This window comes from Haliotis rufescens, unplaced genomic scaffold (genome assembly GCF_023055435.1).
Source record: "Haliotis rufescens isolate VD_foot unplaced genomic scaffold, xgHalRufe1.0.p SCAF_4, whole genome shotgun sequence".
Classification (NCBI taxonomy): Eukaryota; Metazoa; Mollusca; class Gastropoda; order Lepetellida; family Haliotidae; genus Haliotis; species Haliotis rufescens.
The window spans coordinates 17,152,101-17,167,050 of NW_025964112.1; the positions used below are offsets into that span (position 1 = coordinate 17,152,101).

At 44.5% G+C, this 14,950-nt stretch overlaps 1 protein-coding gene across 1 annotated transcript; it reads left to right on the forward strand.

Moving 5' to 3' along the window:
* The first annotated feature begins 11,188 nt into the window (after positions 1–11,188).
* LOC124149236 (aurora kinase C-like) lies at positions 11,189–14,031 on the forward strand. The gene is made up of 2 exons (XM_046520692.2): positions 11,189–11,300; positions 12,593–14,031. Exons 1-2 carry the CDS (start codon positions 11,243–11,245, stop codon positions 13,651–13,653), a joined length of 1,119 nt encoding a protein of 372 aa, XP_046376648.2. The 5' UTR covers positions 11,189–11,242; the 3' UTR covers positions 13,654–14,031.
* Positions 14,032–14,950: the final 919 nt, after the last annotated feature.

Below are 14,950 nucleotides of genomic sequence, written 5' to 3' on the forward strand. Positions count from 1 at the left end.
AGTCACACCACACTACCGACCATTGGTCTGCCAGTCTCACCAAACTACCAACCATTGGTCTGCCAGTCTCACCACACTACAGACCATTGGTCTACCAGTCTCACCACACTACCAACCATTGGTCTGCCAGTCTCACCACACTACCGACCACTGGTCTACCATTCTCACCACACTACCGACCACTGGTCTACCAGTCTCACCACACTACCGACCACTGGTCTACCAGTCTCACCACACTACTAACCATTGGTCTACCAGTCTCACCACAATACAGACCATTGGTCTATCAGTCTCACTGCACTCCCGACCATTGGTCTACCAGTCTCACCACACACCCAAACATTGGTCTGCCAGTCTCACCTCACTACCAACCATTGGTCTGCCTATCTCACCACACTACCGACCATTGGTCTGCCAGTCTCACCTAAATACCAACCATTGGTCTACCAGTCTTGCCACACTACCAACCATTGGTCTGCCAGTCTCACCACAATACCATCATTGGTCTACCAGTCTCACCTCACTACCGACCATTGGTCTGCCAGTCTCACCACAATACCATCATTGGTCTACCAGTCTCACCTCACTACCGACCATTGGTCTGCCAGTCTCGCTACACTACCAACCATTGGTCTGCCAGTCTCACCACAATACCATCATTTGTCTACCAGTCTCACCACAATACCATCATTGGTCTACCAGTTGCGCCTCACTACCAACCATTGGTCTGCCAGTCTCACCTCACTACCGACCATTGGTCTACCACTCTCACCTCACTACCGACCATTGGTGTACCAGTCTCACCTCACTACCGACTATGGTCTACCAGTCTCACCTCACTACCGACCATTGCTCTGCCAGTACTGCCAGTCTCACCACACTACCAACCATTGGTCTGCCTGTCTCGCCAAACTACCAACCATTGGTCTACCAGTCTCACCTCACTACCGACCATTGCTCTGCCAGTCTCACAACACTACCAACCATTGGTCTGCCCGTCTCACCTCACTACCGACCATTGGTCTGCCTGTCTCGCCACACTACCAACCATTGGTCTACCAGTCACAAAACACTACCAACCAACGGTCTGCCAGTCTCACCACACTACCAACCATTGGTCTGCCAGTCTCACCTCACTACCGACCATCGGTCTGACTGTCTCGCCACACTACCAACCATTGGTCTACAAGTCTCACCTCACTACCGACCATTGCTCTGCCAGTCTCACCTCACTACCGACCATTGGTCTGCCTGTCTCGCCACACTACCAACCATTGGTCTACCAGTCACACCACACTACAGACCATTGCTCTGCCAGTCTCACCTCACTACCGACCATTGGTCTGCCTGTCTCGCCAAACTACCAACCATTGGTCTGCCAGTCTCACCTCACTACCGACCATTGGTCTACCACTCTCACCACACTACCGACCACTGGTCTACCAGTCTCACCTCACTACCAACCATTGGTCTACCAGTCTACCCACACTACCGACTATTGGTCTACCAGTCTCACCTCACTACCAACCATTGCTCTGCCAGTACGGCCAGTCACACCACACTAACAACCATTGGTCTGCCAGTCTCACCCATCTTCCCGAGGCAAGTGAGTTAACTGACTATAAAAGTCCAGTTTCCACCCTTGCCGAACTAGGCTGGTATTATGGAGTTACATTTTGGCTGGACTAACGAGTCTATGCTTAGTCAAATCAAAATCGCGCACCGATATCGAAATCCGGTTCGTAAAGTGTCATGCAGATTTCGGTCGACTGCAGGATTTGCAAAGCATGTGCACCGCTAACTCGTTGTCGACAGATATTTTCTAAATCTTTTCATGTTTTTAATCAAGGTGCTCACGTGATTTGATGCACTTCGCGATGTAAGACTCGTTTAATCACAATATAGATCTTGATTATCGATCAGATCGTCTTGACTGGGCGCCACCGTTTTGTTTGAAGCAAATGCAAGTGATACGAGAGTTTGAATCTGATTGGTCAATAGGAGAGCCATAGAAAGGACATAACTCGTAATAGCCACTGGTGGCGCTACGATCGAGCCCAGGAATTCCAGCCAAGTTCGGCAAGGGTGGAAACTGGACTTTTAAAGTCAGTTAACACTCTTGCCTCGGGAAGATGGTCTCACCACACTACCAACCATTGGTCTGCCTGTCTCGCCACACTACCAACCATCGGTCTACCAGTCACACCACACTACCGACCATTGGTCTGCCTGTCTCGCCAAACTACCAACCATTGGTCTGCCTGTCTCGCCAAACTACCAACCATTGGTCTGCCTGTCTCGCCACACTATCAACCATTGGTCTACCAGTCACACCACACTACCAACCATTGGTCTGCCAGTCTCACCTCACTACCGACCATTGGTCTGCCTGTCTCACCTCACTACCGACCATTGGTCTGCCTGTCTCGCCAAACTACCAACCATTGGTCTGCCAGTCTCACCACACTACCAACCATTGGTCTGCCAGTCTCACCTCACTACCGACCATTGGTCTGCCTGTCTCGCCAAACTACCAACCATTGGTCTGCCAGTCTCACCACACTACCAACCATTGGTCTGCCAGTCTCACCTCACTACCGACCATTGGTCTGCCTGTCTCGCCAAACTACCAACCATTGGTCTGCCAGTCTCACCTCACTACCAACCATTGGTCTACCAGTCTCATCAAAGTGCAGCTCAGTAGTCTGCCTTCTCTGTCATGTCTCATCACATTACAACTCTAATGAAAGTCAAATTTATTTATTTTATTTTACCTCTTTTTTTAAAATTTATCACTGAGGCAAGTAATAAATCCATGTAACAGAAGTTTACATAGAAAATGTTATCACTTGGCCATTGTTATGTGACAGCAAACCCCTTTGTCCAAATGTGATACACATTCAAATTATTTAGATAAAACTTCCAGTGCTAGATCAGAGAAAGGACATCATTTACAGAGAATCTCCACTGCCTTAAATCTTATCCCTGGAAACAATCGCACTTTAGTTGTGATGCTGCCCCAAAGCCGAGAAACGATGTCCTGATCTCGCATTTTTTAAGTCGTGATATGGAAATGTCAATCATAATCAATTTGAAACCATTTATGATCCTACCATTGTTTTTACGTTTGGTTTCTGTCAATAATCATATTGTTCCCCAAAAATAGATCATTGTTAAATAGATCAATAGATTAACACACGATGGTAGATCTGTAGGGAGATAGGTTCTTCAAAGCGAAGCAAATAAGGCACTTGTGCTAGCGCTGAGATAAACATTTATGTTGATAAATGTATACTGAGGGCAAACATTAATTTGTTGAGAACTGAAAATATATAATTGTGATGCTATGTACAAACTGGCTCTATATATTGTTCAATGTGCTTACAGTGTACGAACAATTTTGTCAAGACCGTCCATAGAGTGAGTGTGTATGATTTTATGCCGCTTTTAGAAATATCCTAGCAATATCATGGCGGGGGACACCAGACATGGGCTTTGTACCCATGTCGGGAATCGAACCCGGGTCTTCGGCGTGACGAGCGAACGCTTTAACCACTGGGCTACCCGATACGAACTGTACAACATGGCGGAAGGACCGTTATGTTCCTGGAAAGGATGTGAAATGGAATATTTTATTATGGATGGAAGCAATGACGCAAAAAACACATGCCTCATAGATTTTAACCGGTTGAATATGTTCCGTAGACCTTCTTCAAAGGTCCCGAGTCATACACGTAGGTCGAACGACTTGACCTGCTGGAGGACAGAGGAAGACAAGCAGACGTCCCATTTCACATGGCACGTGGCACGTGGGTGAAATCATTCAACATCAGGAACATGGTTGCAGCGCTGACCAGTAATGTGTATAATGGATGAATGTGTATAATCGACTACTGGTTGGCCCACTCTCTATTCCCGATAACATTTAAAGATAGCGGGATACAGCTGTAATATTGGATCCGTTATGCCATAGTCATCTCTGCCTGTTCCTATTTACATGTGTGTTAATCCGACTTCTTGTGAGCGGACAGTCTAGAAATCTATAATATTGTTCACGAGAGTGTTCACGAGCGCTGACAATATTTTGTGTGGTTATAACTTCTGCTTCTACTTTGTCATCCTAATAGCAAGATTATCACATAACTAATCGTTATTCACCAGCTAACGTTATATCGGCATGAATATAATTAGATCTTCCCATTCCGACAAAACAAACCAGGATTGATCCGTAAACATGACCCCACTCAGGCAGCCTGGAGCGGCATCACCCCTCGAAGGTACGTCTGTCAATAAAGTATGTAAGAGGATGGCATTTGTCATAGCTTGGCTCCATCATTACAGATCACCAGCATATGTCCAAGGTTGAGGATGACGATGTCTAGCTGTACGCGTGTCAGTGGGGTAGTCTGGTGGTTAAAGCGTTCGCTCGTCACGCAGAAGACCCGGGTTCTTTTCCTCACATGAGTCCAATGTGTGAAGCAATTTCACCGTGATATTGCTGAAATATTGCTAAAAGCGGCGTAAAACTGTGCTTACTCAGTCTGGATGTACACAGAAATGGTTCAATTTGATAGGGCTCTGGTCTCAAGTCTTCTCTATGTGGTATATCATGCATGGGCAGCTCGATTCGTAATATAATTACACTGTATTCAACTGATGCTAATTTGGATGTGATTGAATAAAAAATGCACATACACATGGGTGGTTTTCTTCATGACGATTGCAAATATCAAACATGTGCATCTTGATGAGGGTTGAGCGGAGGATGGAGGTCCTGTGGCGGCTACGACATTGTCAGTTTCCGACGTCCCCGTCCTCTGTCCCGGATTGCCTGCGCCGAATGCGAGACTGCGATGCTGAAACAGCCATTTGTATAATCAGTGACTGACATGGGCTTCCCTCACATTACTTCATCTCCATAATAAAGATGTAATCAACTCCCTATTTGTCTTTGTAACACATTACATACACTGTGTTGTAACGACTGTAGCCAATACGTGGCTTTTGTTGTGTATAGGAATCTTTGCGTCACAGAGTTTTGGAGGTACGGGTGACCCAGTCGTCAAAATTCGCAGCAATTCGCTGTGTTTACTTACGTCCCTTATACGTGCATGCACCTGTGGTCGCAGGTTCTAATAATAGATTCATCCTGATTATGTTTCTAGGTTTGTCAGCATTATAACCTGGCTCTTGGGTTTCTTCAAAGTGATACATGTCTAAGACAATCATCACTTCGAGCTTTCGTCCTGCGTCCTTGCTGACAGTCCACGTGATATAACTGAAATACTGTTCAAAGCGGCGTTATAAAATCCAATCACCTTTTTTGTATATATATATTAAGTATTTGAGTTATTATGGGAGGAACGCCCTGTCTTAGACAATATATGGACTCGGAACGCCGAAGACCCGGGTTCGATTCCCAACACTTGTACAATGTGTAAACCTCATTCCAGGTACCCTCCCACTGTCAAATGGCTGGAATATTGCTAAAAACGGCGTAAAATGCAACACACGCACCTACTTTCGAACCAGAATATGTACTTAGTTGTAGTTGAGGATGCTGGGTAATAGCTGTTTGAGGAATTTGATAGCAATCTCATTACTGGATCGTCATGTCTGACAAAACAAGAGTTCGAATATTTAACTTTCGTTCGTAATCTTGCTCGGTAGTCATATGATCCTATCTGGTCCCAAATCGCAATATGCGGCCAAATATACATATGCATGTAACATGTCCAGTGATAACTGTTTACATGGTTATGTGTTAATGAATATATTCCGTAAGGATTTTCTGATAAGAGCGCTTTATTGCTCTACGGTATTTAGAGGACGAGGCCAGATTTCGTGTTGGTGTATGCTACTGAGTGAGTGAGTTAGTCGTGTTTAACGCCTTTCATCAGTATTCAGCTATGTAACGGCGTGTCAGGGTGATGCGAGAAGAACGCCGGAAGGGATGCAGATATCAACCTTTTACCACTTTTGGTGTAACTCACGTGCATGGCGCTGTCAAACGCAGAAACATAATCGGATTCGAACCGACGATCACAGGTGTCTGGCACACCCAAGGGAAGCAACTCTGCACAGCGAATTGTGGTGCCTAAGACAAACTGTTTGTTTGTTTAACGCCACACTCAGCAATATTCCAGCTATATGACGGCGGTCTGTAAATAATCAAGTCTGGACCAGACAATCTAGTGATTGATGTCATGAGCATCGATCCACGCGATTGGGATACGATGACATGCATCAGCCAAGTCAGCGAGCCTGACCACAAGCATAGTCGCCTTTTACGACAAGTATGGGTTGCTGAAGACGTATTCTTACCCGAATCTTCACGGGTCTTAGACGACTGAATCATCCGCACTCCCTGCTGGAAGTCTAAAGCCTATCTCACATCTAGAAATTGGTCTATTCATGCAGTAAGTATAACTTGATATTACATACATTTGTATAACCACCCATTTTGTGTTGTGTATAATTCTGTGCATAACGGAGAATACCATTGAAGAAAGACAAGTTCTATGGATGAACAACTTCTTTATTACAATCAGTGAGGACAAGTTCTATGGATGAACAACTTCTTTATTACAATTAGTACAATTGTTCATCCATAGAACTTGTCTTTCTTCATCACACCAACTTCTAAATGCCACTGAAAGAAGGAGAATACCATTGCTAGTGCAATCGTTTGTTTTAATACATGTCCGGATAAACGAGTCATTGGTGCAGAGTGATGTTGTAGTGAGTGAGTTGGGGGAACCGTTTTTAACAGCATTCCAGTTATATCGCGGCGTGTCAGCTTGATGTGGGAGGAAAGCCTGAAGTGGTGCAGGTCTCAGACGTTTACCACTTCGGTTAAACCCACGAGCATGGTATGGTGCTGACAAACCTAGAAACATAATCGGGGCGAACCGGGATTCGAACCCACAATCATAGGTTTCTGACGTGCCCAAGGGACGCAACTCTGCACGGCGAGTCGCGGCGCCTTAGACGACGCCACCCGCGCCCCAAGTTATGTTGTAAATACAGATAATCGCTCCTATCAATATCGTTCGATTAGCGAGGTTTCCGAACAACCTAGTTTCTTGTTTGTTTGTCTCCACACACTATTAACACCAAACGGGCGGTCGGTTAGCCTAGTGGTTAAAGCGTTCGTTCATCACGCCGAAGACACGAGTTCGATCCCCGACATGGGTACGATGTGTGAAGCTCATTACTGGTGTCCCCCGCCGTGATATTGCTGGAATATTGCCAAAAGCGGCGTAAAACCATACTCACTCACTTTAACACCAAACTCAACAACATTCGAGCTTCTTTCCGGTGTAGTCATGTGTTATGTTTCTTTAAAGTATTTTTTTATATTGTTCTGTATTTTGTTGTTTGTTCGTCTGTGTTTCGTTGTTGTTTGGGGGTTATTGTTGTTGTTGTTGTGCCCGCGTGCGTATAACGCGTGTTACATTCATGTACCTTTTAGTGTATTTGTGTAGACGGATTGATGGGATCATGGCCGGGTCATGCGTCGAGATGGATATGTCACTCGGGCCTAGTTTATATGGTTAATAACTACAGAGAACACCGTCAGTAAATGTTGAGTTATTTATATAGTTGGAAGCTATCTGTCAGTCCCTTGTGATGATTCATCTGAGGTGTTATTGGAGTCAGACAGCACGGAGCACGCAACGCTGAGCAGCAATACTGCAGCTATATTACGAGTGCCTGCAGATAATGGTGCCGAGACTGCATGAACAGTTCAAACACCGTGACAAGATGACACAGCAGACACGTAGATTACGCATTGAAACCACGTGACAGGCATAAAAACCCGTGGTGGTTCCGGGTTGAAATGGACCGCTTCCGTGTTCTAGTGGTAGAGCGTCCGCCCGGAGAGCCGCAGGTTCGGGGTTCGGCCATGCACGTCATACCAAGACGTTAAAAGATGGTACTTGTTGTTACCCTGCCTGGCGCTCGGCATTAATGGGCTAAAACAAGGACTGGTCCTATCGGAGTCAGTATAGTGTGTCTGAGCGGGGTATTCATGTCAAACTGCGGCATGGTATCTCTGTGGTATATCAGTGAGCTGGCACTATAAAAAAATGCATTCGTCCGGACTAGTACAAGCAGCTACACACACACGCTGATGCCAATATTTCAATGCTGAAATATATATTTATCGAGAGACAAATCGATAAATTATCTAGCCCAAAGCTTATGAGTGAGTATGATTTTACGCCGCTTTTAGCAATATTCAAGCAATATCACGGCAGGGGACACCAGAAATGGGCTTCACACAATGTACCCATGTTGGTTATCGAACCCGGGTCTTCGGCGTGACGAGCAAACGCTTTGACCACTAGGCTACCAAACCAAGGATCACACGCGGGGAGAATCTGCAATTCGAACCCAGCGGATCCTTTTGGAATAACAAGGGACAAAACTCTTTAGAAACTAACTTGTATACAGTTTACTGTTTTACGTATTAGATCATGGCTCCCTTGTCTTTCATCGTACATAAACTAACTGAATTTTTGTTAACACGACTAGGCAATGACGGAACTTCTTTTTGTTCATTTAATTTAACTTCATAATTGAACAATTTTACGAAATACGTGTACCACCAGCGTATATCGAACCAGCGAACTCCGTTCCGAAAGCTAACGAATGTGCGTTTCTTAAGCTGAGTCGCCAAAGAACAGTGTTCGAAATACCTGCCTGCCCGACCGTCCGAGACGGGTTGATTTCAACTCGGGCTGCCAGATTTTCAAATCCCCCTGCCCGACGGTCGGGTTATATTTCATATGTGAAAATATTCAAAATATTTCCCGATGATAAGCATTAATTCACATGTAAAGATGAATGATAAAATGTAACCAAAAAGAAACCCCGTTAGCTTATCCTGAGAAACATATGATTATAGTGGGCAGGCAGGTTTTGGTCAGGGCGGGCAAGTATTTCAGCTAGCCAGTCCTGTGGTCTGGCTGAAATCTTTGGGAGTTTCATACCCTGTTTCAAAGAACGAGAAGCACGTCCCAAAGGTACTAGGAACAAATTTCACGTGCATCACGCAGAGGCGACTCGCACAGTCTTCCCACCTTTTAATACAGAGTTCCACAATATCTGTTTCTTTTATAAATAAGGTTATCAAAAAAATGTTGTTTTAACATTTTGGGTGTTAGGGTTCTTTGAATGAATGTCAGCCATGTTTAAATAGGTTAGGCCACGCGGCGCCGATGTTTAATCGCTGAAATGGTTAGTTAAACACCCCAGCGCCCCTTTTCTCGGGGTTTAATTGACCATTTTTAACGATTAAACATCGGATACCAGCTTCCAACTTATACTTACAGTTGTTACAGAAGCGGGAGTTCTTGAAAACAAAGCAGTCCCTGTTACATCGTCTACTATCATTCTAATGATGAACATGATGACAAAGAGTGAGTGAGTTTGGTTTAACGCCGCTTTTAACGGTATTCAGGTTACATCGCGGCGTGTCAGCTTAATGGTGGAAAAGCCCGTGTGATGCAGGTCTCAGACGTTTACCACTTCGATGAAACCCACGAGCACAGGTATGGTGCTGACAAACCTAGAAACATAATCGAGGCTAACCGGGATTCGAACCCACAATCACAGGTTTCTGACGTGCCCAGGGGACGCAACTCTGCACAGCGAATCGCGGCGCCACCCGTGCCCCCCAATATACAAAGTTGAAATAAAGGTCAAAGTATGCAATGTAATAGTGAAATGTTACGAAAAGACGTCATGTGAAAAGAAAGAACAATGTGTACTAAAGAACGACGAGCCATTTTTTCTATCGACTGTACAACGTTATACAAATACATACATACATGTTTTACGCGACAGACAGCAATGTACCACCAAGGTTGACCTGCAACGAGCCTGGGGGAGACAAACCAGTGGTCGACAGCGTGATCAATGACGACGTCTTCGTGATCACATGGGCATTTTGACCTCTAGGCCTCATTTTAGTAGACCGCCTCCGTGGTCAGGTAGAGCGTCTGTTTGGCAAGCCGTTTTCACATTTATTACTTGAGTTACCGTTATCTCCAGTTGTTTTAAAGATATCTTGAATCATATTGAAGATATTTTGAATTGAATTGAAGAGATCGTGATTTCCATTGTAGACATCTTGAATGGGGAAGATATCTTAAATGCAGATAATTGAAGATATCTGCAATAATATTTAAGATATCACGAAATGAATTAAGGATATCGTAAAGCTTATTGCTGATATCATGAAAAGAAATGCTGATATCTTAAATTCGATTAATGATATCTGAGACTAGTTCCTGCACAAGTTGGGCATGGTTTGCCGCCATTTTGGAACCGGAAGAATTTACAAATAGGTAGCCAGACAGGAAGTATTTGAAGATATCTGTAAAACCCGCACTTTTCATGTTATATTACAGATATCAACAACTGATATAAAGATATCTTCAAAATTACTAATGTTATCGTAAATTTGAATTTTTATATCAGAAACGGTCATAATTAACGAAATGTTGAATTTAATTAAAAATATCTCTATTTAATTAAAGATATATGTATTGCATTTGTGATTGATTGGTTGATCATATTTTTGGATATGTATAACTTATTTCAAGATATCTTGAATTTATTTCTAATATGATTATGTACAGTAGGATGGTAATTGTTTAATGATATCTTAAATACATTTAAATGCATTATTACGAAATATTTTGTTGATCAGTAAATGTATTTTGGAATCAGAAATTCATTCAAGATATCTTTCATTATTTTTTTTTAATCTTTCGATAGAATACCGATATCTTTAAAACAATTGAAGATATCAGTAATTTCGTAATAAACGCGAAAGCGGCTTGCCATACGTCCGCCCTGAGAGCGGAAGGTCGGGGGTTCGATCCCCGGCCGCGCCTGTCCATCATCATACATGAGGTATAATTGGCATAAGTAGTGCGACCTGAGGTCATCACCATGCAGTAGCCAATCAGCTGTTTCAGTTTTCTTCACCAAAATGAGATTTACAGTATTTTTCGTGGTCTGTTCAAGGTAGGTCAAATATCAAACCTGACTTAAACCACCTGTTAGATTCAGCTTAATCGGGTTATTTCAAACAATGCAATTCGACTTTTCACGAGTAAAACCAATCGAACTTTATTGTGACGTCATAGACATGTGACGTCACAAATCGTCAGTCTCATCGACAGAAGCGGGCGTCTTTGCTATCTGAGGACGTGTCTCTGTAGATATGGCGAGCTTACTTCACCTGAAAACCTTCTCCAACTGTTCCATGAACTTGGCCTTCGGTAAGAAATTCATGTATAAAGAATTGGACATAAAACCAAGTTGATATCTTACATTTTCAGTTTTCACGCTGCATCCTGTTCTTAGCGACTGTAGATGGTGGATTAGCTTAATGGTTTATGCATTTTGTCACACCGAAGACCCGGTTCGATTCCCCAAATGGGAAGAAATTCTTCGTGTCTCCGCCGTGATATTGATGAAATATTGTTTGAAGGGGCGTAAAATCCTACTCGTTCACCCTTGGCAGCTAGAATTTTGCTCTATGTGGACCAAGGGTAAAATCAAGTTAAAACTGTGGGAGATACTCTGAAAATGCATGCAGTTGCTGAGATTTATCAACTCTTTCTTTCCCCGACTGCAGTTTATTATGTCTTGTCATCATACATTGTGCATCCTCCTGTATTGTGGCGCTTTTGTAATAACTGACCCAAAAAACGTGAAGATCCGGGGTAGAATAGGTCTTTAGCAAACCATGCTTGACGTAAAAGGCGACTATGCTTGTCGCAAGAGGCGACTAACGGGTTCGGGTGGTCAGGCTCACTGACTTGGTTGATGCATGTCATCGTATCTCGATGATCGATGCTCGTGATGTCAGTTACTGGATTGTCTGGTCCAGACTGATTATTTACAGACAGCCGTCATAGGTTTAATATTGCTGAGTGCGGCTTTAAACAATAAATAAACAAACAAACAAACTTAAGATATGATGTGAGTGGATTCTTTCCATGTCTATGAATGAAAGAATCCCACAAATATTTAGCTCATCTACCACTCAGATAAGTGTTTATCATTGCTAAAGAAAATCAAAATCATCATTGGCTAACACATGGTGTTGATATTTGTCTACGGTAATAAGTTTGTTTGTAGGTCCCTACTGACCTTCCCATATCATTGTTTAGTAACACCAAAATGTGGCGCCCACTCCCACCCCATTGCATGTGGTATGATATCAACTCTTGTATGTCCCCCCACCATCCATGTGGTATGACATCAAAGCTTGTCTCTCCCCCCACCATCCATGTGGTATGACATCAACTCGTGTCTCCCCCCCCCCCCCCCCCCCCCCCCAAACATCTATATCTATGTGGTATGACATCAACTCTTGTCTCTCCCTCCACCATCCATGTGGTATGACATCAACTCTTACTACCTATACCCCTTCCCCACCCCCACCTCTAATTTCCCACTCCATGCCAACAGTATTATATGACATCCATTTCTCCCTCCTCTCCTTCATTCACATGGTATAAAATCCAGCTAATAGATTTATTCTTTCTCTCCCTTGGTCCTCCAGCAAGTTCTTCTGCATCCATCTCAGGGCCACACAATGCTGCTGCTGAACTTTGGAGAGAACATCTCCAGACATCTGACACGGCCAGGACCAGTGCCACCCCCAACACCACGTACAACACACGGGGGTCGGCTGCCGACATCGGAACGTCAACCGGTGCCGGGTCCCAACCAACTGCTCCCACAGATCCACCAACACTCGTTGGTCAAACCATCAATGGCTACTACTTCGAGGGGGTCATCGAGTTGGGTGGGTGTGCTAGGGTATACAGGGTGAGGAAGGACGGGGTTCTTTACGCCGCCAAGGTCTCCCTACACACGGCCACTGATGACAGCTTCGCAGTTCGCACCTGGGTTAACGAGTATGCAGTTTTAAGATCCATTGATCATGAAAACATCATTAAGGCATACGACCTGTTCCGGTACAATATGAAGATGTTCATGATCATGGAGTACTTTGAGGGATATGACATGGTATATTTTATCAGCAAATTCAGTGTGAAATGGAGACAGGAGAACCTGAAGCCGATTGCCAAGCAGATTATGGCAGGTTTAAATCACTTGCACAACAACAACATCGTGCACAGGGACATCAAGCCAGAAAACATCCTGATCGGATCTGGGAATGAGGTGAAAATAATCGACTTCGGCGGAGCGATACGACTGGAGCAGCAGCAAACGCCTGAGGATAGGCACGTGACATGCTCCACGTCCTACTTCGCCCCACCGGAAATGCACAGAGGAGATGTCCGTGCCACCTCTAACGCTTGGATAAAATCCTTCGACATGTGGAGCACTGGTGTCACTCTTTATACGGCCTTAGCTGGGCAGTACCCGTTTCCTTTGGGGTCGGATCGAAAGATAACATCTTCCGTTTTTGACCAGGGGCCAGACTTTGGTGTACTAGGACAAATAGACACCAAACTTCTATCCCTTATGAAAAGGTGCCTGGACACCAACCCTGAAAGGCGCATCACGGCCAAGCGTGCCATGCACCACAGGTACTTCTGGAGAGGGGCTCTGGATGTCATTTCGTATGCTTTGTTTCAGTGTTTTGGGAAATAGGTTTATAGTTACAGAAACGATTAGCCCAGATACCTTTATATCCCAGGATCCGCTGGTCGTGGGTTCAAATCCCAGACAGGCCCCGATTATGATCCTTGGTCTGTCAGCACCATGTCCGTGTGAGACGGGTTCTACCAAAGTGGTGAACGTCTGTGACCAGCGTCACATTGGGTTTCCTCTCACATCAAGCTGACGCGCCGTCATGTAACTGAAATACTGTTTAGTGGCGTTAAATTAACCGACCAGCCCACTCACTCCTTCCTTCATATCCGGGGTCCTCGTAAAGATTCGGTAAGGACTGGTCACCTAGGCGCGCCAGAAACCTGTGATGATGAGGTTTGAAATCCCTGTTCGCCCTGATGGTGTTTCTAGGTTTGTCAGCACCATACCCGTGTTCGTGCGATTCACCAAAGTGGTAAACGTCTTAGAGGTGCATCACTTCGGGCTTTCCTCCACATCAAGCTGACACGCCGTGATATAACTGGAATAATGTTTAAAACGGTGTTCATCACTCATTCCTTCATATCCTGGACCTGTGAAGATGTCCAACCTGGCTTGGTCTGTCATCGGTCTGCTTGGCAATAGGTGCATCGTCACGCATATTTACCAACACTTACAACCTTACCTATACTGGTCAAAATAGACCCTGTGAAGCACAAAGACGTGTGTAATTCTCTTCTGTGGCTTCACAAAGATGTGTATAATCCTATACTGGTGAAAATGGACACTGTGGTAGCAAACCAATGTTTGTAAATCTTCTACAATTGGAACTGGACACGGTGTAGCATAAATGTGTGTGCAGTCCTCTTCAGGTGAAAACGGACACTGTGTTAGCACAAGGGTATGAAAATAGGTGCTGTGTGAGCACAAAGGTGTGTGTAATCTTCTACTGGTGAAACTGAACATTGTGTTGCATGAAGGTGTGTGTAATCCTCTACTGGCGAAAATGGACACTGTGGTAGCACGAAGGTGTGTGTAATCCTCTACTAGTGAAAACGGACACTGTGTTCACAAAGGTGTGTGTAATCCTCTACTGGTGAAAACAGACACTGTGGTAGCACAGAGGTGTGTGTAATTCTCTACTGGTGGAAACAGACACTGTGGTAGTACGAAGGTGTGTGTAATCCTCTACTGGTGAAAACGGACACTGTGGTAGCACGAAGGTGTGTGTAATCCTCTACTGGTGAAAGTGGAAACTGTGGTAGTACAAAGGTGTGTGTAATCCTCTACTGGTGAAAGTGGATACTGTGATAGCACGAAGGTGTGTTATCCTCTACTGGTGAAAACGGACACTGCG